The 24,677-nt window shown below is 34.1% G+C and overlaps 1 protein-coding gene across 13 annotated transcripts in view; it reads left to right on the forward strand.

Annotated features, from left to right (window-relative positions):
- The window catches only part of ewg (DNA-binding protein Ewg), an 86,586-nt gene that overhangs the window by 3,506 nt on the left and 58,403 nt on the right, over positions 1–24,677 (forward strand). For 9 of the 13 annotated variants that reach the window (XM_069844195.1, XM_069844194.1, XM_069844200.1 and 6 more), the window contains exons 2-4: positions 14,758–14,874; positions 19,000–19,093; positions 23,339–23,561. In XM_069844195.1, the coding sequence (XP_069700296.1) occupies positions 23,345–23,561 (217 nt within the window). In that variant the 5' untranslated portion in view covers positions 14,758–14,874; positions 19,000–19,093; positions 23,339–23,344. The remainder of the gene's footprint in view (positions 1–14,757; positions 14,875–18,999; positions 19,094–23,338; positions 23,562–24,677) is intronic. The other 4 variants (XM_069844199.1, XM_069844201.1, XM_069844197.1 and 1 more) reach the window with 2 other exon arrangements.

Raw genomic sequence — 24,677 nt, forward strand, 5'->3', positions numbered from 1 at the left:
GTATGGGGTTTGTTGCATACACTTTATTTTTCAAGTTCTCCCATAGATAAAAATCGCATACAGTTATTTAAATTAAGAGATCGTGTTACTCTTCGCTTTCTACCGCGAATCGGTCCTGTTTCTCTGAATTTGTTCATAAGTCTTCGCACGGTTTCTCTGTGTGGGATAGGTAAACCGGGAAATTGTGTTTCAAATTGCCTTCTAACTTCCCTACAAGAATTTGTCACATAGGCTACGTGTCTTACATAAAAATCCTTTCTGGGAATGTGTAATCGTGTTGAGGCATTGTGGAAAACTGCGCAAGCACTGATAACACTCGTAACATAAAGCAGGTTAAAACTCGTACATTTATATGCATGGAACAGGAACGAAACAAACTAGACAATGGCTTCAATGCGACTGCTGTTTACTCACACAACCTGCTGTTGCCACAAACATGTGCAATTCTTATGCATTGGCAGCGGGAGTCCCAGCTGCTGCTGCCGCATGCGAGCCGCCGTGCCACAGTGTGAAAGAAGAGCACTGTATAATATAGCCTATATGGAGCAATAGCATCTAGGCATTACAGCTTGGATAACCTAAGCTATATATTTAGTCTGTCCTACTGGACGTGTTTCACTCTACATATGGTCCAGTTCATCCTTATTTTCTGTTGTCTGAGGTTCAAAGCATACAAATGTTTATGCTGTGACATCTTTCATGTGCAATGGTTGCAAAGTTTTCAGCATTATTCATTATTTACTAGAAATAGAATTACCAATTATAATAGCTAAAACACTTCAATCTTACATTTGAAAATTTTGTTTTATGTTAAAACGATGCTGATATAAGAAAAAAAGTAACACTAATATTGAGTGATTTACCTACTTCATGCACTGTGACAATGCAGTGAACTTCAGACTCATTACTGGTGGAATCAAAACAATGCCAATAGATTCTATGAGATTCCTCACTAATATTAACAGCATCAAAATGACAATAGAAGAAAAAGCACTGATTCAATATGAAAAACTTATCAGATTACCAGGTAACAATTGGCATTCATACAGTCCTCTTTGTAGATTGAAAACTCAAAAAAGTTTCATATCCATTGTTCAAGAATTAAAACAGAAAATCAATATCCCGAATTTAAAAGAAAACTTACAAATTAAACCAAACCCTTTAACTCTATTAAATATTGAATATAATCTAAATTTGACAGAAGAAATACTGAAATCAGAAGTAAACACTGAAAAGCTGAAACAATTGTCTTTAGAGACAATTAATATTAGGTACCCTCCACAAAACTGGCTTCATTTATACACCGACGGATCCTTGATCTCCAGAGAACAAGGTGCCGGTGCAGGTGTTACGTGCTATCTCTTCTCACTTTATAGATCTCTTGGATATGGAACAACAAGTTTTGATGGTGAAATCATTGCAATAAGTGAATGTCTCAGGAATCTTCTATGCCACATCAATAAATTTAGGAATGCAGTTATATTGTCAGACTCCAAAGCAGCTATTCTATCAATCGTCTCTAAACACACACCTTCATCTCAAACAGCAGAAATAACTAAAATGCTCTCTCAATTATTATCATTCAATAAAAGAATTGTGTTCCAATGGATACCATCCCATTGTGGAATCCTGGGAAACGAGAATGCGGATGCTTTAGCAAAGAAGGGCAGCACTGCTACTTAGACCTGTTACTAAATCTACATATTACTCTGTGAAGAGATTTATTAAATCTACATACTTAGACTTCAACAAACAAAATTTGATAACTCAATCCCAAGGGAAAAAATGGAACTCTCTGCATCAAAATCCACAGTTAATTCCCGATTTACCACGAAAATCGTCTGTAGCTGCATTTAGATTGGCAACAGGCCGTGATTGTTTGACCAAACACCTGCATAGAATTGGAATATATCAGTCCCCTAACTGCCCATTGTGCAACTCAAACCAAGAAATGGATTCGGAACACTTCAAAATCTGTGCTTCAGTGGCTAGTTATGATAATATCTTTGAAAAATATTGGAGTGCAAGAGGTCAAATGACTTTATTGTCAAACGCCTGGCATTAGAAAACAACAACAACAACTTTATGATGTAGCTATGAACTTTTTTCAGTGCACTGGTTCAAGTAAAATATATTAGATCGGTGGACAAATGAACAGGAATTTGAGAAACCCCAATGTCTAGAAAACTAAACTTTTCAGGAGATACGAAAAACATCTCAGGTCCTAGATTTGTGCTCATATTATTTTTTTCTTAACACTTTAGCTAAAATGAATCTTGATTAGAATATGTGGGGTTTCTCTTCATAATATCATGTGTCTACATCACCATTAAATCGAGAAAAATTCGTTCTGGCACCGGGAATCGAACCCGGGATCTCTCAGCTCTGCGCGCTGAGGGCTCTTTCCAACTGAGCTATGCCGGGACACGATCCACGGTGCCGGTCAAACTCCTCTCATTGTACTGTTTTATGGCCTACTACCTGCATTTAAACCTATGTAAGTCAATATGGAGCGCATATTTAAATGACTTTTGTGGCCATATTCAACAACAGTTTGTGATAACTGTAAATATTTAATACATTGAATATTCATTATATGAGGTCTCGCCATCCTCATTGAATATTAACACGACTACTATGAAGTAGTCAATGTGTATTATCCAGTGGCGCTCGTGAACTTGTGGATTGGGGGAGCTGCAGTATATTTTGGTACATACAAATTTCACTTCTTGATATCATTACTAATAAGTATAGCACAAAAATAAATGCACTACATATAGAAAAATCAGAACTTCCTGACTTAGTTGGGAGATGTCTGTGGCATCATTTGCCATAATCGCAAAAAAAAAAAAAAAAAAAAAAAATGATACCATCGATTTCAGTCTGAATTTCAAATCGGCAGACACTCAACATGCAATCTACCAGTTCATCCTGAATTGTTTTAGAATTACCTTTAAATAGTGGCATGTTCCAAATGATTTGTGAGAGACTCGTTTAGATTACTCACGAAATACACCAGCGTTCTTCGAATCGTTTTTTCATCATGTCCCCTAAGGGGAAGTTCATATTGGCCACAAAATTTGATACAATCAATATTTTTAAAAATAATTTCACGATTTTTTCTCATTTCTTGATTATGTTTGCGAATGTTTGTTCTGTTAATTTCACTTAGTTGCGCAGCAATATTAGTTTTTCCTAACATAGCCAATGAAACAACATTTTTCAGGTGAGACTGCGAAGTTTCGTGCTTTTTAATTTTTAGGGGCAAATGTCCTAAATCTGTCACACCACTCCTAGTCTATGCAGTATCATCACCGAAGAGGAGGCAAGGAAAACAAAGTACAGAATTTTTTTTTGTTCACATCCACGTAACCACAAATGCTTAGCGTAAATTTCATTGTTATACTTCCTTACATATATGCACTATTTCGGCTGGATGAAGCTTGAGTAAGATTTAAGTCGGGTAACGGACGACCCTGTAATTTCACTTCATTACATCAATCTTCTCCGCGAGGGAAAGTTGAGAAAAATAAAATTAATATTCTGTAATTCACACACTCTAATGCTTGCACATTTGCACTGGTTAAGTTACGGTACTAAGACGTCACACCAAAGCAACACTCAGATATACTGATGGTCAACAATGTTCTAAAACTGGAAAAGAAGTCTCTTTCGTATTTTACGTGCTGTATCAAAAAGATTCTACTCGTGCAATCATTTTGAGTTCAGGCAAATCCTAAGATTCTACTGGAGACTGGATATATACGTAACAATAAGGCAAAAAAGAATATTAATTTCGTTATATTAACTCGATAAGATTCTACAACAATAAGTATGTGAAGAGAAAATAAAAATGTTGTCATTAAATTTCAAGGGAATAGAGAATCCATTTGACGTAGCATTACAATAGCGACATGGGAGTGGAGGAAAGATCTTCCCTTACGGCCTGGCTCTGCAAGCGACTGCAGCGAAATATGGGTTTTAACAGTGGCAGTTTCCCTCTGCTTCCCTTCACCTCTCTACCCCCTGACCAAGTAAGACACTCTCTATGAGCTGCCCACCCTGTAGATCCCAGGACGACTTTGAATGCAGTGTCAATTCCAATACAGTTGACGCGCAAAAAGATTATGCATAAGATAATAGTACATATTCCCGGCCAGATGAAATATAAAGCAATTTACCAATAAAAGCTGTAACAATTCTTCTACAAATTAAAACAAATATTATTATTATTTTCCTGTCAAAGCAGGGAGTGCTGCAGCTCTGCAGCTCTTATGTACGAGCCTCCCCTGGTATTATCACCAATGAGAGGAGTTTGACCGGCACCGTGGATCGTGTCCCTGCATAGCTCAGTTGGAAAGAGCCCTCAGCACGCAGAGCTGAGAGGTCCCGGGTTCGATTCCCGGTGCCGGAACGAATTTTTCTCGATTTAATGGTGATAATACACATTGACTACTTCATAGTAGTCGTGTTAATATTCAATGAGGATGGCGAGACCAAATATAATGAATATTTAATGTATGAGTCTACATGTTTAGAATACGAAATTATATATAACTCAATTTCGTAAAAAAAATGGGCATGTGGGGTTTCTCAATATTGTGATTCAAATGGGGCATATTGGTTGCAGTATGCAGAGTATATCTTAATTATCTCATAGATCGATAGGTGTCAACACTTACATTAATATAATTAAAACATTTTTTTATTAAGACTTCTCGTTAAGTCACAGTAGGCCTACACCAGAGTTCAGTATTAAAATAAGATAAAATTAATCAGAATCAGGATTGTAAATATATCTTCTCTTCATTTTCGTCCAATGGCTTTCCAGATGAAATGTCTAGTTCATTGTGAATCTAGCATCCCAGTACATTTTATTTAAATCAGTTTCCTGTTGTTTTGTGGTGTTGTGTTTCTTACAGGTAAATATGTTGGCATTCATTTTTTATTCTAGCTGCCTACAAGTGTGCATTCTTCTGATATGAAGAGATTAATTTTATAGAGGTAGGCTGCTAAACAGTCATAGTATAATTTCAATCCAAATGCTGCTCTTGCCTCTTTTTGTGGGTTATGGTTGTTAAGAATCCACTCTTGTTTCTTGGACCACTGCTTGTCTCTGGTTGTGTTCATGGTTGCGTGTTTGTAATTTTGATTAGAAATTAGCATGGAAAAGTCACATAGACAAAGTAACTGAAAAGAAAGACACACATTAAATATGGTGGAGTGTTTAGCAGATGTTACATGTTCAAGATCAGTATTAAGGCTCGTCTCCACTATTAAACATTTAACAGCAACATGTTAAATGTTAAATTGTTTACCATTAACATCCCAACATGTTGACTGAACATGTTAATGTTAATTTCATTTAACACTTGTCCACAATGTTAAACATGTTAAACTTGACTTTTTTTTGCGTAGTCCACCATAAACAGTCTATGAGACTTTAATGTAGATAGTGTCTTATTTTCAAACCTTGGACAATGTTTTGACTTTTGTAATTGCCTCTATTGCTTGTTAGAAGGCCTTGAAAAGGAAGAAAATGAGAATGTGGGTGTGGCAATATGTTAGTAAAAGGCACTATGCAGAAGACATTCTAAACGAGCTTAAAGTTGAAGATTCATTTTGGATTCAAAAACTTGCTGAGAATTCAGAACACGATTTTAATATGGTGCTGAAAAAATATTTCCTGTTACATCAAAGAAAGATACGATTTAAGAGTAGCCATTTCATCTCAATTAAAAAAATTACAGCACGATTGATTGACTATCATAGGACCTACGACATGATAGATGTTAAAGGAGTGGGTAATATCATATAATTATTCTTTCCGAAGTTTTACGAACATTAACATAAATCACCAAATACGATCATTACTGACGTCAACATAGCATTAACATTTAGCGTACGATGAGAGTGCAAAAACTCTCTATTGTATTCTCGAGAACAATTAAATAATATAATTCCAGTTTTATAAAACAGTCGGCCTTCCTTGTTTTGTCTCTGTATTCTTTTGCAGACACGTCTCACAAACAAGGCCTTTCCATCAGTGCATTAATTTTATTCGTCCACTCCATTACTTCGAACAACTTACAGCCAACACCAAGGACCAATGATAGTATAAAAATTATCAAGATACGTGCCACAAAATCGGAAGTTAGTTGTTGCTATGGAAACTGTACGAACTTTGCCGAACTGTACCGACGCTGCATGAGCAAATGAATTGACTTGACATGTTTTCCATTGCTGCTGGAAAACACGCCAACATGTTAAAAGTGTTAACTTCAACATACTCAGTCAACATGTTAAGTCAATTGAGACTTGAAATGTCCATATACATGTTAAATTAAACATGTTATATTTAACATGTTGTTGTTAAATGTTTAATAGTGGAGACGAGGCGCACTTATATTAAACTTCTATTATTATACAGATGTGAAGCATTTATTGTGACACCTACAACACATTTACAAAAACTAGAAACTGTCCAAGATGAAGTTCTTAGAATAATCATTGGAGCTGTAAAATCAACACCAAAACAACCATACAAATTATTACAGAAAATGATCATATTTCATAAGAAATTAAAAAAAAAAATGGTTACTGTATTTTATTGTTTTAGAAATTAATATATCTGTCACATGATAATTACTAGAAAAGCTACGACCAGCATAACAGAAATTTAATAATACAATCTAGATTTGTTTAAGAAGTAATTTTTTTACAAAATAATTATAGTTCACCATCAACACCATGATTCCCACTTTGAATACAATATCTCAGTGTTTGGAAAATATGAAAAAAGAACACAAATACAGAGTAATGCAATTATTAGCATTATATCTAAAATCAGATTGGTCACACATTTACATAAGGATATCTGCAAGAAAATAATATTGCTGAAGTAGGTATTTGTTGTAATTATTGCTTTTACCTTACACTAAGAGAACACTATACACTATGATGGTGAATTAGAATCTGCAATTAATTTACAGAATAAATTCTTTTACCGAAGTAGCCATAGACTATTTTATGATTCAAAATCTGCAATTTTGGGCTATTGTTTCATTAACATCAGAAAATCTTCACTCTACAAAAACAGACAAAAATAGTTGCTTTACAGTGACTACCTTATCTTCTCATTGTGAATTAGAAGGAAATAAAAATGCAGACTGTTTTGGCAAAGAAAGGACCCACAATCCGACTAAGGTTTCATAGTGAGATTTCGTATTATTCAGCAGAATTATTAATAAAAAAATTTATAAACGCGCAATATTAAATAAGAAAGTAGTGGAAATAAATATTGGTGCGAAATTTTAAATAATAAAAGTCTGATTCTTGATTCTCCAAGATCAGCAGTGGCTATCTTCAGACTAGTAACTGGACATGACTGTTTGGCAGCGCATCTCTTCAGAATTGGGATCTCTACATCACCAAAATGTGTTCTCTGCAAATAAGATTCAACTATGAACTTGCAGCACATATTAAACTGCAAAGCTATCGACATTTCAGATAAAAGTGTTAATAACATCACAGACTTTTACTGGCACGTTAGAAAATAAATGGAGAAAGTCCAATGTTTTGATTGATTGATTGATTGATTGATTAATTAATTAATATTTACTGTAATGTCAAATTGAATTCAGATTTCTTCTGTTTGCTTATATTAATGACTTTTGTAATTGTATATTTTTAATTACAAATAGAAAGAGAAGGCAAAAGTTGCAAAATGCGAGTAATGAATTTTTTGACTGGAAACTGTCGAAATATTTTTTTAAGAAATGTCAGTGTCAAATGTCAAATATCCCGATTTTCTCATTTTTTTTCTACTTTTCTCAGCTTCTGAAAATGAACTTTCTGGTGAGTGTGAATATGTTTTTTCTACTGATATTATTGGTCGACCTGGTTGGCGAGTTGGTATAGCGCTGGCCTTCTATGCCCAAGGTTGCGGGTTCGATCCCGGGCCAGGTCGATGGCATTTAAGTGTGCTTAAATGCGACAGGCTCATGTCAGTAGATTTACTAGCATGTAAAAGAACTCATGCGGGACAAAATTCCGGCACATCCGGCGACGCTGATATAACCTCTGCAGTTGCGAGCGTCGTTAAATAAAACATAACATTAAACCTATTGATATTATTAGGAAGTTGGCATTTTTTAAATTCTGTTACTTAACTAGGGGCACATTCAACATTGGCATTTGAACTAAATAAACAGGTCTGCTATTATAAAATACACAGGAGAAATGAGAGATTTTATAATACTCGATTCTAAGTAGTGAGGACCCATACTCCCCCTATACAATGTTTCAGAAACAACAGATTATTAAACACACTGATAACATTGTATAGTCCATACCTGTGGAGTAACGGTTAGCACGTCTGGCCGCGAAACCATGTGGCCCGGGTTCGATTCCCGGTTGGGGCAAGTTACCTGGTTGAGGTTTTTTCCGGGGTTTTCCCTCAACCCAATATGAGCAAATGCTGGATAACTTTCGGTGCTGGACCCAGGGCTCATTTCACCGGCATTATCACCTTCATCTCATTCAGACACTAAACAACCTAAACTGTTGATAAAGTGTCCTAGAATAACCTACTAAAATAAAAAATAAAAACATTGTATAGAGGACAGCTTTACGCTCTTTTGTACCAGGATTGATTTGTTTGAAAGATTGCTACAGAAGAAGAGAGATGGAGAAGAAAGAAGCAGAGGACCACACTTATTACTGCTGCAGTCTTTATTTTCATGAACACCATTTTAATTGCTGTATTACCACACTACATCGCTATTGCCAATATTCACTATTGTTAATATCACCATTATCTCTACTATTACACCACCACCACCACCACCACTGCAGTTATTACTATTGCTGCTGCTACCACAGCCTCATTACAACAGCTATTATTATTACTAGCACAAAATTACTATTACTACTAGAGCCAAGCAGAACAATGGTTATACTTGGTCAAGATTCACTTATCTATCCTTCAAAAGACTTGAGCCCTCTGACCAGTTTCGATTCCTCTTACTTAGTCTACACTACACTACACTAGTCATCTGACTAAGCGTAGATTTCCCTGCTTAAGCAGCACATGCCATAATGTTGTTTCTCCTATCCTAAAGCCTCCTAGTTTTTATAATGAGCAAGACCTTTGTGAATGACTAACTAAATCAAAAGGAAAGAGATTTTGCAAGTATTAAATAATTACATATTTCGCCTCTTGAATATTCATCAATATTTTAGATGTCTGTAACTTGTAACCTATTTCTATAATAATTAAATATATTTATATTACTTTCTTTTTGTTGTTCAGTAGGCAGTATTAATTATAAAGGTGACTGGAGATTTATGATATCTCTTGGATTGTTTGAAATGCCTTCATTTTTTTATATACATAGGTACTGGTACTATAATTTTTAGGTTAGGTAAGAATGGATTTAAAGTTAAATAAATACTACTCAGGAGGGATTTATGCATCCTATCCAATAGTTAGCAAATGGAGCACGATGGTTGGGGTTCATTAGAATGGGGCAAGACAGAAAGTGTGGAAAACCATGGGGCATGACGTTCACTTTATACTTCTGTTTCCATGGTACCACGAGTGATATCATAGTAAATCTTTCATGTCAAAATGTTACAATTTTTCTCTCTTGTACTTGTCAAAACATTCTTACATGTAAATGCTTGTTTTATAACCTTAGAAAAGTCAAATAATTAGTATGTTACTACATACTAGTAACTATAATAGTTTTCCATACACCTATGTGGAAAGCATAATAATATCATGATAATTAAATAATGGTAATGTTAATGTTCTAATAACTTGATTAAAGATAATTACATTAAACGAAACACTCAAAGATGGAAATACACTTTTTTTATAATAAATTTATTCTCCTGAAACATGATGAGAATTGTTCATTGGTTTGAAACTAGAGTTTTAAAGAGCTACATCGGTGGCTAGCAATTTCTTAATAACATGCCAACTTTACTAATAATATTCGCAAGGCGTGCTTGTTCCTGAAATGCATAAGATATGTCATGCAACTTGAGCAATGGCAGATCTTTCTCATGTCTCTTTCACCACTTGAGAAGGTTATTAAAATATAAAGATTTATTTCATCTACTACAGAGGATCTATTATTACTCTCAGTCTTGAAATGGTCTTTCTTTTCGGTTGGCAGTAACAATCCTCTTGAAATTTCTACACTGAAGACAACAACCAAATAATAACAAAACATGCATTTTAGAAGGAATATAAGGTAAAGTGGCCGACACTCAGTGAAGACTGGATCCGAGCATGACATTTGGTCTTGGTCACATTCGGAATAAGATGCATGGCCTGTAGCCTGGTCATCTGGACTGGACTCTTCTCATGTCTTATTTTATGTTTGCATACTTGGCTCTCCAGGACTCGGTTACTATAGTCATCCAGAATGTATATAGAGCAGAAGTAGATGATTTCTAATGTTACCACTGTAACTCGAACTGGTGTGCTACACCAATGAAAAGACAGGTTACATTGATGTATGGCTAGTCAGCTGTTTACTTCTGCTCCGTACACATCTTGGATTGACTATACTACTTTTACTACCACTACTAGTTCTAATACTACAACTTATTAATATCACCACTAGTACCTGTATTACTATGACCATGTTCTTACTATAGTTGTGACGCTGTTATTCCCAGCGTGACTCCTCCTCTTTGCTTACGTCTTAGGAAGTCAAGGCTCTATAAAGTCTAGGTAGGTAGTATCATTTGCCATTTTTGTTCTTTCGTTGCTGAGCTACCAGACGAGGGATCTATTTGCCACACCGTTAAACATTACCATGTCGTAGCGTCTATGATAATAAATCAAACGCACTGTAATTCAGCAAATAATTGAGTGACAAATAATTTCTTTGTGTGCTTTCTGCAAACACCAACGAACGAGCCAAAATGGTGGGCGATTATATTAAGTATTTATCCAGCCTTAGGAAATGCTTAACATCTTCATCAGTGAATCACAAGACGCACACGTTTAAATGTAGCCGACCTGCAACGTGATTGGCTGCCAGAAATTAGAGCGACGGGACTATATCACCACCATCATTATTATCTCCACAATAGTCCCTACTGTTTCCACTGCCACTGCTGCTACCAATACAATATAACTGCCATTGTCAGATTTTCTTTAAATATTTCCGTTTCCACTCTCATTCCATTTCTTATTCGTTGTTGCTGTATTGTCTCAGTGGTTCTGATTGCTGCTATAATTTCAATTACGTAAATTACTTAGTATACATTGCCTTCATTTCTACTTTCCCCTCCAGTACAACCTCATTTGCAAGCATTTGCCTACAGGTCAACAGATGCATCAACTATAGCCCTCTCAATCTTTTAGAAACTGTTCACTCTAGAGTCGTCTCTGACAGAAACAATGCCATGATGATTGAAATATTAGGGAAGAGACCAACTCGAAAAATGCCAAATACTTATTACTCTAGAATTTTAGTGCAGGGTCCATTGTCCAAAGAGAAAGTTGGACAATACTAGCTGGTGTTCATTAAGTTCACACAAATGCATTCTGCTTGATAGTAGTACAGAGTATGTGACAGGGAATAAATGTTCAAAAAAAGAGTACTGTAATAATTCTGTTAGACTTGTTGATGTCAAGTTTCAGATTTCAGTTCTGCGAGTTGCACTGAATAACCTTAAGATGACTGTATTGTATTGTATTGTATTTATGTATATTCTAATGTATTTGTACATCGCTTCACAACTAGAATTTGCAACATGTCAATCAAATCTTAATTATAGTCACAGTCTAGTTGAAATATATACAGAAGAATTCTACAATATACTAGTACAACAGAAGGGCTTAGTATCGATACTTAATACAAGACAGAAATATTCATGAAGTGTTGTTGAATGTCATAAATTCACCCACAGAATAAACGGCGTGAGAAATTAGTACTTCTTTAATTTGGCCTTAAATAATCTTATGTTTTGAGTTTGATTTTTTTATATTCATAGGGAGGCTATTAAAAATTTTTGCTGCCATATAACACACTCCTTTTTGTTAGCACGATAGACTTGCCAATGGAGTATAAAAGTCATTTTTTTAACGAGTATTTATATTATGAACTGTCGCATTAGTTACAATGTTTTCACGATTACACACAAGGAAGTTTATTAATGAAAAAAAATATACTGACAAGACATGGGCATTATTTGTAGTTTTTTTTTTAATAATCCTACACGATTCCCTAGATTTGACACCTACTATTATTCTAATTACTCTTTTTTGTAGTAGGAATATACTGTTAATATCTATAGAATTTTCCCAGAATATTATTTCAAAACTCATTACCTAGTGGAAGTATGCGAAGTATATTGTTTTTAAGGTATTGGCATTTACTAACTCTTGCATAGATCTAATAGCATAACATGTTGAATTTAGTTTGGAGATAATTTTTTAAATATAATTTTTCCAGTTTAACACGTTATCATTTTGTAAGCCAAGAAATTTGGTTGTTGTTATTTTTATTAGGGACCTATTATTAATTATTGCGCTTGAAATTTGAGAGGTTGAATTTGGACGGAATTTAAATTTAATTATATTAGTTTTGTTACAATTTAATACTAATTTATTGGCTGAGAACCAGTCACATATTTTGAGAAGAATTGCCCCTGTTGAAGATTGGAATGTGTTGGAGTTATTGGCTGTAATTATTATACTTTTTGTCATCTACAAATAGTATGGGATGACCTACATCTTTTATTAGGGGGCCAAAATCATTTGTGAACACTAGAAAAAGTAGGGGACCTAATATTGATCCTTGTGAAATTCCATTATTAATAGACCCGATGTCAAGCCAGATTTCATAGTGGTATTGATTTCGATTTTGTTTTTGAGAATGAAGCTATTGTAATGGCAAAATGCCTACACATACTTTTAACATATACAAGGTGAGTAAAAAATATGGAACACTGCTATAGCTTTTTTTATTTTTGATTTTATGAAGGAACTCTATATAGAAAAGGGAGAGGGAAAGGAACTGGCAGCCTTACTTCATTATTTTCTGGCCTAGTTGCCTCATAAGTGGTGTCTTGTTGGTATCACTTGAGAGGTTCAGTCCTGTGTTTGGACAGTTGATTAAACATAGAAGAGGAGATGAAAAAGGAATATTTTAAAGATATTTTCAAATGTGTTTTGTAAATGGCACCATGGATTTGAAAGCTTCACTGTAATTTAATTTCGGTGAACAGTTTTACATGTAGTTACCCTTACCTATATGCTATTATTTCCATTTCTGATAGACTGACCAGACATTCCCGATTTCAGGGGACAGTCCCCAGTTTTGAGTTGCTGTCCCTGGGGAGCAAATGTCCCCAGAAATTAATTTTGTCTCCAGAAGTTTTGATTTTGTTTCAATGACATTTTACACGTGAATATTTAAGTATCGTGATGAAACTGCTGCAATTTATGCACATTTCTGAACAGTTCTCAGTATGAGACAGAAGAACCAGCGAGCACAATTTGAGATAGTCTGCACTCTTTAAGAATAACACAACATCTTTGTCTTCATTCATGTTACGCGGAAGCTTTAGAACTGCTGCAGCATCCATTTTTAAGTAGTTCAGAAAATGAGAAGTTTTGTGACAAACCAACAGGTGAAAATTGGTGTAGTGTTTTTCAACATTTCAAAAAATAAATTCTATTCCATTTGAAAATCTTCTCAAAATAGTGTCATTAATCATGTGTCTTTCAGTCAGTAATTCGTCAGTTGAAAGACTTTTCTCCACAATGAACTCAATCTGGACTGAAGAAAAGTCAAAAATGAAAACTGAAACAGCTTTGTTGCAAGTGAAAACAAACTTTCATTTCTCATATGAAGAACTTAGTGTGAAGCTATATGGGAATGAACAGACCCTTAAAAAGATATATTCTTCAGATCAGTACTTGTAAAATGTATGTGTTGAGTTTAGTGTGTACAATACTATGTGAAAGATTTCGATGCACGCATCAGTACTGAAGCTGAATTCTTAGTGGCCATAATTATGTATAGGAGTTATGTGTGTTTATTCATTTAATTCAAAAAGTTAAGATCCTCTACAAATTTAGTGTGCAAAGTTCTATAATTGTATCTACTGTTATATGTATTTTCCGCAACATTTCAACAGATAATGACTATATAAGTGTTTGTGGTTTTTCTTGAAATTGCCGATGTCTCCTGCTGGACTATAAAAAATCTGTTCAGCCTGTTTCTGAGACTTATTCTGTTTATAATCGCATAGAAACTAGATAACATTTGACACATTACATTCAAGCCTGTTTATCATAAATGCTCATTTTGTAATTTGTTTGAAATATGACTTGCTAGCAAATTTATTTTCAAGGCTTGCAAATGTAAATCTCAAAATTCCGAAACATGAAATGAATTATAAAATTTAATCAAAATCTGGTATAGGCCTACTTAATGTATTTTACGAGAGTAATTGAATTGTGAAACAAATTACTTACCCTTTTACATTAACTAATATCTCGCTAAAAGTTTTTTTTTTTTTTTTTTTTTTTTTCCGTAGGTTCTTATTTTTTCACATTTCTAACCAAACATTAGGTAGATATGTAATGTGATTTTATAACATGGGGTAAGAATGACTGTAGACCTTCAGTAGAGATGTTACAAGACATCTTTATTAATAGATGGGATTTGAACTTTACTTCGAATGAGACTGCATTTGAACATTTGTGTAATGTATTTATTTCAGGCATATACATGGACTACAATACTACAGCAACAGGTCATTCTTAAAATTAATAGACCTGCGGTTTATACACGATCATTGAAGAGGAAATTTACAACATTGAAGCCAGGCTAATTCAAGGTATACACACACCAGTATGTATTGTTATTGTGTAGCTTACTGTAAATGGTGAACTTTCTTCAATATTTTGCAATTCATTTTTATAGTTTTCAAAGAAGTCTGTATTGTATATTAAAAGTATTTTTCATCTTACGATGTTTGGTGACGTATACACGTCCGTTGATGTGACATATTAATGAATTTAAATACTATTATAGTTACAATCATGCCATGGTATGAAAGAAAAATTACACAACCTCGAGCGGGAATCGAACCTGCGACTTCCTGTCGCAGGAAGTCGCAGGTTCGATTCCCGCTCGAGGTTGTGTAATTTTTCTTTCATACTATGGCATGATTGTAACTATAATAGTATTTAAATTCATTAATATGTCACATCAACGGATGTGTATACGTCACCAAACATCGTAAAATGAAGATTACATTTGTAAAGTTTCTTTCAACCCATAAGCAGTGCTGACTAGATCAGATGCTATGGACAGTACTTTATAACAGAGTCGCCAGTATGAAAGGATAATTCCAAGCATTTGGCGTGAGATGAACTCGATAGCTCAGTGGTAGAGCGCCTGACCGGACAACAGGAAGTCGCAGATTCGATTCCCGCTCGAGGTTGTGTAATTTTTCTTTCATACCATGGCATGATTGTGACTATAATAGTATTTAAATTCATTAAAAGTATTTATTTCAGTCACTGACTTCACAGCATATGTTTAAAGTGTTAAACCTTTGCACTACATCTTTAAAAAAATGTATGAACGTTTTCGTTGGACTACGCCAACATCATCAGATACGACGTACATTTCAGCAATATCAATAATCTCTACAAATACAAAACATATTTAGTGGCATGCAAAATAAAACATACTAAAAACCAACATGGTTATGATACGCATTGACATTCTTGTATGACTGGCCTTATTGTCAATTAATTAAAATACACGTGTAAGTTGCAAAATATATATGTTTGCAAGTCTTCACACATGGAATAATGAAGTAACATGATATAAAAGGAATAAAAAATAATAAAATATAAAACTAAGGTAATTATGTATTATGAGTGTGAAGAGTTGCAAATTACAGTATTTAATTACATTTATATTCATATTTCTGTTTCCCAATAGTGCACATAGAGATTATTGATATTGCTGAAATGTACGTCGTATGTGATGATGTTGGCGTAGTCCAACAAAAACGTTCATACGTCTTTTAAACATGTAGTGCAAAGGTTTAACACCTTAAACATATGCTGTGAAGTCAGTGACTGAAATTAATACTTTTAATATAACTTTCTTCAAGTTAAAGTAGGCCTATTATGTGGATCACATTTTGAACACACCATATTTTCCTGTGTATAAGACACTTTCCTGTAAGGAATATCTTCAAAATTAGAACAGAAAACTCTCATTTATTACTTCTGGAACTTCAAAATCACTGTCACTACCAAACCTTTATCCCTCGTTAAAACACTCAATACTAGAAGCTGTAGTGAATTACCTTTATACAGGATGTAAGGTGTTACTGATGCCACTCTCTTTGGGTGATAATAGTCTCATGAATCTTATTCCATGTCATTTTTACCCAATCACACACTTGTGATAGGAGGCTACCTTATTGCTCCTGATACAGCCAGATGATGCACACTACTATCTGTAACCCACTTATTTCACTCTTCCTGCATTTACACTTTGAATGGCTTGTTAAGTGACACATTAAATGGTTGCATCTGTGATGTAATCCTCCTGATACTACAGCTAACTTGGTATTGCTATCACTAAATTTTCGTTTAATTGAGCCATTTTAAAATGATTGGCATTAATCTAACACTAGAAACCTTTTCTTATGGCCTTGTCAATTTATATTTAATTCCACCCTAATAAATTTAACCTTTTTCGTGAATATGCAGGATCACCACTGCTGGTATTTTGTCATTAGACTTTGTTTCACATTTAAAGATTAACAAAGAGGGTTTACTGCCATCTGTCTTATACACCAGAAAATTAGGTACATATGGTGCTGTATAGGCATTTCTGTTGTATTATATTTAAATTTATTACACATTATTAATTATAATGAAAATTGGGATTATAATATTTTAAAATTCATTAAATAAAAGTGATTATGAATTGTTTCCTTGACATTCCAATATTGTTTCTAAAATGAGATGTAATTTAATAGTACATTATGCAATGATTCTATAATGATAGTAATTAAGAAGCGAGTAAGGATGTTTATGAAACGAGCGCAAGCGAGTTTCATATTTTCATACGAGCTTCTTAATTACCATTATAGGCGAGTTTCATACGACTTTTTATGCTCGACCATATTTCTAACTTGAAATTATTCAGATGTATACATTTTATTTGTATCTGACAAGATCGGAAGTGACCTTGTTCTAGGTCGTGAATTGTGAGATGTGCGTAGACGCGAAAGTATTGATTTTTTCCAAGGAATTGATGTAATCCCGTTAAATTGATATAACCTTGATTATTGAATTCGACATTGAAAAACGAGATGACAAATTGAATTTATTTGAATATTATTTACAATTAACGCTAATTATTATAGTAACAGAACATAACCTTCTGCGACAGTATTGGATTTCCAGCCTCCGTGACTTTTCACTAATTCTCTTTCGATTGCATATCCGAGAATAATCGATACTTGCGGTTTTATAACGGTACAAAGCTGACTTGTCATTGGCTGAACACCTGTAAGCTGAGTTGTCATTGGCTGAAAACACCTGTACTTTAATGACGTGCATTAAAGGACTGCTACCAGGTGTATAATTACTACATTTCGGCATGGTCGAGCATAAAGTTAATTTATCTTTTTTAAAGACGTCTGGATTGTGATTTGCAACATATGTCTGTCGGGCATGTCTCTGCAGATGCAAAGAAACAAAAACAATAATAGCCTATATTGACAAATATTTTGATAAGAAATTACAGTAGACTTTCTTTTTAAGGATTTTTCTCAACTCCTTTAAATACAATGATAATGGACAGTGGTTAGAAGACTGAACATAGGATTAAGAACACATTTTAGATAAGTAATTCATAAATATGTGTCCTAATGAATTGTGCTTCAGAAGTAGTCCATTATTTAGATACATAGTTCTTCATGAATTGTAACCCTTCTAAAACACAGAGATTATTCAAAGTTGATTAGATGTTATTGTAATAATGGAACAGCAACTTCCTGAATTGAACATATTAGAGGAATAAGTAATTGATTAACTAGCGGACTTACTCGTGTTAATTATGTAAGTTTGTGCGACTTACAGCTGTTTCGGTGCTTCATTACACCATCCTCAGAGCCTACTAGATCTCGGCGTCATCTCGAACTTTTCTGCCTGTTATGTGGGTGCGTTTGATTGTTGAAAAGTGTATTGAAACACACACAACACACAGATCAATTTCAGTACACACACACTATTTGACTCCACTTTTCAACACCTTTCAACAATAAAACGCACCCACATAACAGGCAGAGAAGTTCGAGATGACGCCGAGATCTAGTAGGCTCTGAGGATGGTGTGATGAAGCACCGAAACAGCTATAAGCCGCACAAACTTACGTAATTAACACGAGTAAGTCCGCTAGTTAATCAATTACTTATATTCAAGTGTTAAAAGTAGTGTACGCAAGATTCAAAATGGAATATCGAGGAAACCGAAATCGAAGTACTTGGACAAAACTTGCTCCATAGCTATTCTATTCACCATAAACTTTACGTTGTTATATAAGGGATCATACTCTGGTCCCTTTGATATGAATTTAAGATAATTGGCTAAGTTGGTGGTTAACAACAATTCTAATAAATAAATACAAAATATTCTAAATCTATGAAAAGTCTAATAAAGCATAATTATTATTAATTATGCACTTTCATGAAAAATATTTCATGTAGTGCACATTACACTAACACCAAAGTAAATTACAAAACACATGAACAATTATTTTGTGAATTCATACTGAAATGTAATAGTAATAGTTGCGAATAATATAATATGCAACAAAAATAAACGTGTAATTTGCATTCTTTGTACACCTTTGTGTTAGGGCAAGAGAATTAGGGAGATTTCGAAAAGATTTGAGATTAAGTTTTTATGGAAATACTCATTTTCAGCAACACCAAATCCGAAAAATGGTTTTTGATATGCCATCTGTCTGACAGTGCCTGGAACCTAACCATTGGCCCAGTTTCATTCATTTTGACACTGGTAGGTACTTGATAATGCAGAATTCTTCCTTAAGTATCAGCTTTTTAGCTCAGGAAAGGAAGTGCTTTAGAATTAAGATTTTAGAAATAAATGAAAATTACTTAAATTAACTACAACAATTTTCTTTAATTTTATTTTGTTATATTAGAGATTATATTGCATGAAAATTGATGAATTCCAAAAAGTCCTTATTTTCAAAATAAAATGTGTTTCGAGGCATATTTTCAATAATAAAAATGGTAGTAATGGTGGTGGTAGTAATAATATTGGTACTACTAATGGCAGTAACAGAAGCAGTGGCCTATTAACAAAAATTAGTGTAAGAAATTTGAAAGCTTTATAGCATTTATCCTAAATTGAGTGAATTGTTAAAAAATTCATTGTTATGCTATTTACCATATAAGTAATACTGTTGCTAATATTCAGATATTCTTTATGCTGACAAAAGATACAAGCATACATTTAACACAAAATAAAATATAGTTTCATTAATAAGTTGTTTTCTTTTTCTTCCTTTTATGTTCATTGTTCATTTTTCTTACTCACTTGTGACTGAGATTAGTTAGTGTCAAGTAACACAGTTGCTGCCTGGGTGGTTGGATCAATTGAGCTTATAATTTTACATTTTTGTGCAACTCAAACCAAGAAATGGATTCGGAACACTTCAAAATCTGTGCTTCAGTGGCTGGTCATGATAATATCTTTGAAAAATATTGGAGTGCAAGAGGTCAAATGACTTTATTGTCAAACGCCTGGCATTAGAAAACAACAACAACATTTTATGGATGACAATTGCTGTTTTTCTGTGTCCCCAACAAGTTACATTATTGAGGTTGACAGAACAAGAGAGTGTCTTTTCCCTCAGATGTTCAAAATGCTTTACATTAAATTTAACTAGTGGCTTGTGCAGCAAATGCTGCAAACTAAGTTCATTAGAAGTCCAAAATCAAATTTTTTCAGATTTATTTTCAATGAAGAATACCAGACATTTTGAAAATTATTTGCTTCCGTAATAATGACACATACTCCCTCTGAATGATGTTTTTTATGTCAAATACTTTTTCTTGAACCTATTCATCTTAAGTTCTTGAGTTTCAATGCGAAAATGCAAGTAACAATGTCAGGACGATGAGTGTGTTTTTCATGTGAGAATAAAGCAGTAGCTATTTCAGATCATTGCGGATTGTAGGTGAGAGTTAAGAAAATATCAGGTTTGATGTAGAAGGCACGTGTGGGGGGGGGGGGGGATGCGTGTATGCGTGCTTTTATATATATATATATATTTTTTTTTTTTTTTTCTGGAAAGCTATTAGTTCTCTAAACTTACAAGAGATGGGTTTTGAAAAATCGGAAAACTTTGTAGGAAAATGAACATCTCACTGAAAACTACTATTTTTCTGCACATCCTTGAATGCCAAGCTTCAAAATGAGGGGTCCTTCATTAAAATCCGTTCGGCTGTTTCCCTGTAATTTCCATTACTAATTCACCTTATATTCACGAGGATTTACCATCCCATATGGAGCTTATTTCCGAAGACAGAAGAGCAAAAAAGTAATATGAACATTTATCCTAATCTCAATATTTCCAGAATTACACTAATTTGAAGTTGTTTGTAAAATACCATTATTCTTGAGTTTTGAGGGTAAACGAATATTACAGATAAAGAATTAACTATTCAGGAGTATTATTTCTTTAATTAGGTAGTATTCTGAAGTTAAAAATGTTTTGTGAATTCCATAGTTGCTTCGTACAGATTTTTTTTTTCGATTTCTAACTACAAAATTACATTTTCTTACGCATTTATCGCAACAATTGTTAACAAATCACGCCACTCGTGTAAATTCTTTAAGATTGTACAGTAGGATGCATAATTAAACTGTAAAGAATCAAGTTCTTAAAGTTGTATGTTTTGTAACAATTTTTGTGATAAGTGCGTAAGAATGATGTCATTTTTAGTTAAAAATTGAAAAACAAAATCTGTACAAAGCAATTAACAACACATTTTTATCTTGATAACACTAGGCAATTAAAGAAATTAGACTTCTGACTAGTTCATTCTCGATTTGTAATATCTTTTTACTCGTAAAACTATAGAAATAAAGTATTTTACTAACAACTTCAAATTAATGTAACTATGAAAATATTGCGATTAGGACAAACATTTACATGAAATTTTTTGCTCAGAATGTCTTCGAAAATGAGCACTGTAAGTGACGGTAAATCCTCGTGAATCAACCTGTATATAGATGTTGTTTTCAGTAAACGAAATTTAGTAACATAATGAACATGTGATAGTAGTAACAACTTTTCTGAATCGTGGTATACATTACAAAAGAATTGTGTGGTGAGAGATTGTTTGTAGCTGGCTTACAAAATGAATATTATCAGGTTCGGTATTTTATATTCTTTTTATGCCTCCTGTCCCAGACACCCCTGAGCAATAGATCTATTAGCTCCTAATAAAAGAACGGTCCTTAGCAGTACTTTGGTATATGTAGTATCTAGTCTTTTTGGGCAAATGTAGAGAGTAGCACCTTGAAAAATAGGTTCTAACCACTTCCTGCCAAATTCTTTCTTGTTCGTCATATCATTCTATTCTAATTTGTATAGAATAAACTTTGCAGTTCGAAGTATCATTAAGTAAAAATGTAGGATAAAATAAAGAATTTTCATTGAAAGTCTGCAGATCGAATGAAAAATATCTGAAAACTAATTGTTTTGAAAATGCAGTGATGAATGAAAGAATGTATGTTTATTTCATGAAGCTCTTATGCTGTACTATCATCTCATACTAGGTTTAATTGTTGTTATGTAAAATATGTGATGTGATTGAAAAGTTTTATACTGGAACTGCCATTGTTTATTTATTTGAGGTTGTGTTTGTCATGGGATTAAAAGAGAAAACTTGTTTTGTCCAGTGGAGAATGGCACCCTGCTGAGTATGAAGTGCTGTTGGTGAATTCTATATGTGTGAAGATTGATGAAAAAATGGAGAAGCGTTCTTGCATCAAATTTTGCTTTAAAATTGGAAATTTGGTTTCGGAAATAAGACAGAGACAATTTCTGCAAATAAGTGTATAAGTAGATCCAACATTCTTGTTTGGTGCAACAAGTTTAGGGATGACTGAGAATCCATTGAATATCATCTCTTCAGTCTGGTATCCTTGCTCTCCACTTCAAAGACGGACAATAACATTGTTAGAGTTTACTTTGACCTTCGATTTACAATTGGAGAGGTGACCACTGAGTTAAATTTGATATTTTATACAGTTCATGTAGTACTAATAGTACCGGTATAATAATTACAGATGCTTCACGTGTCTTCCAGATTAATTCCGAAATTGTTGACAGGTGAACAGAAATAACAGTGCTTTGAAGTGTCCCAATAACTAATGAATCTGACTGAGAATGAACCGGGTTTGTTATATAGGGTCATTAGAGGTGATGAATTGATGAGACATGGATGTATGGGTGTGACCCAGATACTAAAGTGAAGTCTTCATAGTGGAAGGATCTTGGTTTGGCATCACTAAAAGTGAAAAAGACTAGCTAAGTTTTGCTGATTTTTTTTCTTTTCTTTTTCTCGATACTTCTGGTATTATGCACCATGAATATTCTCTGAAGGGACAGCAGACAACCAAGCTCGAGTACTATAAAAGTGTTCTGGAGCGATTGCGAGAAAATGTGAGGTAGAGACCAGCACTGTGGCAAGACAAGAAGTGGATCCTCCATCATGACAACACATCAGCTCATCGTGCATTCTCAAAGGAAAGAGATTTGACACTACAGAAGAGATTCAAGCTAATTCGAGGAAAATTCTTAACACCATAAAGGTGGCGAACTCCCAGAAATACTTCCGAAAGTGGAAACATCATTAGAGTCAGTGTGTTCAGTTACAAGAGGACTACTTTGAAGGAATCTATCATAATAGGCTGTAAGTACTGTCATTTTGAAATTATAGATCCATTCTTAAAACTTTTCAATCCCACCATTTATGTGTGAGAAACAGTACTTTTATTGTTTTATAGATAAAATGCTATTTGAGTGTGCTCTGATTTTATTTGTAATACATTGCACTTTCGTTTATGGCATTGATCCTATGAGCAAAAATACCTTTGGAATAGAATTTTCAAACTACTCTGTCAGTTTTTCCTGGTAAATGTGAATTAATTTAATGTGAGACAGTCTTAATGTTTGTGTAGCATTTTTAGGATAGTTACTGAGTAATTGAAATTTGTTTCTAGGCACTAATGGTCACCATAATGAATACATCTACTGGTGATTCACTGGCGATTGCAGTTGGCACAAGTAGCTCATCAATAAATCACATGGTGTCGTCTGACGATGATGGCTGCCCATCCACGCCAGGGTCAGCTCACTTTGATGCAGGAGGAGACCTCATGGCGGCGGCGATGGGCGATGAAGTGACGGCCCAGCTCGCTGCTGCAGGTTGGCAAAAAGAACATGGTGATTTCACTTTGCTTTGTTTTTGCTTTATTTTATAGGGGTTAGTGTATATTATTGTCACTGTTTTAAGGATTTAATACTAATCCTGTTTTATCCGAATTTCACTGAATTAAGATTTCATCATTACAGTATTTTTCATTATACAAAGAAATTTAGAGTCATTTTGTATGTTTTTGTTTACACAGTTTTGTTTGTTTTTCTTGGGGAGGTCATGAGAGACAACATGAGGAAATAAATGATCTGTGTGCGTTAGGGTCACTGTTAAGGCATTACAAGCCAGAAAGTCGCGAGTTCAATTCCCAATGGATTTTCACCATTGATCTAATCCTTCCAGCTGCACTTTGCCGTGGAGTTTACTCAGCCAAAAGCAACAAGCATGTAGGATTAACATCCCCACTGATTGTCTAGAAAAGATGGGAGTCTTAACATCCTGCTCCCCTGTGGACCTCCGTTGCAATAGGGATATAGGCTAGTCCCCTTTACCTTATCATTTATGAAGGAGGTATGAAAAATGTACCTGAATATGATAAATAAAAACATAAAAAAATCAAAGCATTTATATAAAAAATCAAAGCATTTTTAAACATGCATACAGAGATTATTATTGAATTTAACATTACTAAGAAAGAGTATTATATTAAACAAAATTACGGGATCAGGGGAAAGAAATAATGGTACGTGGAGAAATAAATGAGTAGACATGTTGCTTGTTTAATAGCAGTAGGAAACAAATGCTCACTGTGTTACTCTATATTTCCTCTTCATCTCAAACAGCAGAAATAACTAAAATGCTCTCTCAATTAATATCACTCAATAAAAGAATTGTATTCCAATGGATACCATCCCATTGTGGAATCCTGGGAAACGAGAATGCGGATGCTTTAGTAAAGAAGGGCAGCACTGCTACTTACAGACCTGTTACTAAATCTACGTATTACTCTGTGAAGAGATTTATTAAATCTACATACTTAGACTTCAACAAACAAAATTTGATAACACAATCCCAAGAGAAAAAATGGAACTCTCTGCATCAAAATCCACAGTTAATTCCCGATTTACCACGAAAATCGTCTGTAGCTGCATTTAGATAAGGAACAGGCCATGATTGTTTGGCCA

The sequence above is a fragment of the Periplaneta americana genome, chromosome 13 (assembly GCF_040183065.1).
Source record: "Periplaneta americana isolate PAMFEO1 chromosome 13, P.americana_PAMFEO1_priV1, whole genome shotgun sequence".
Taxonomy (NCBI): domain Eukaryota; kingdom Metazoa; phylum Arthropoda; class Insecta; order Blattodea; family Blattidae; genus Periplaneta; species Periplaneta americana.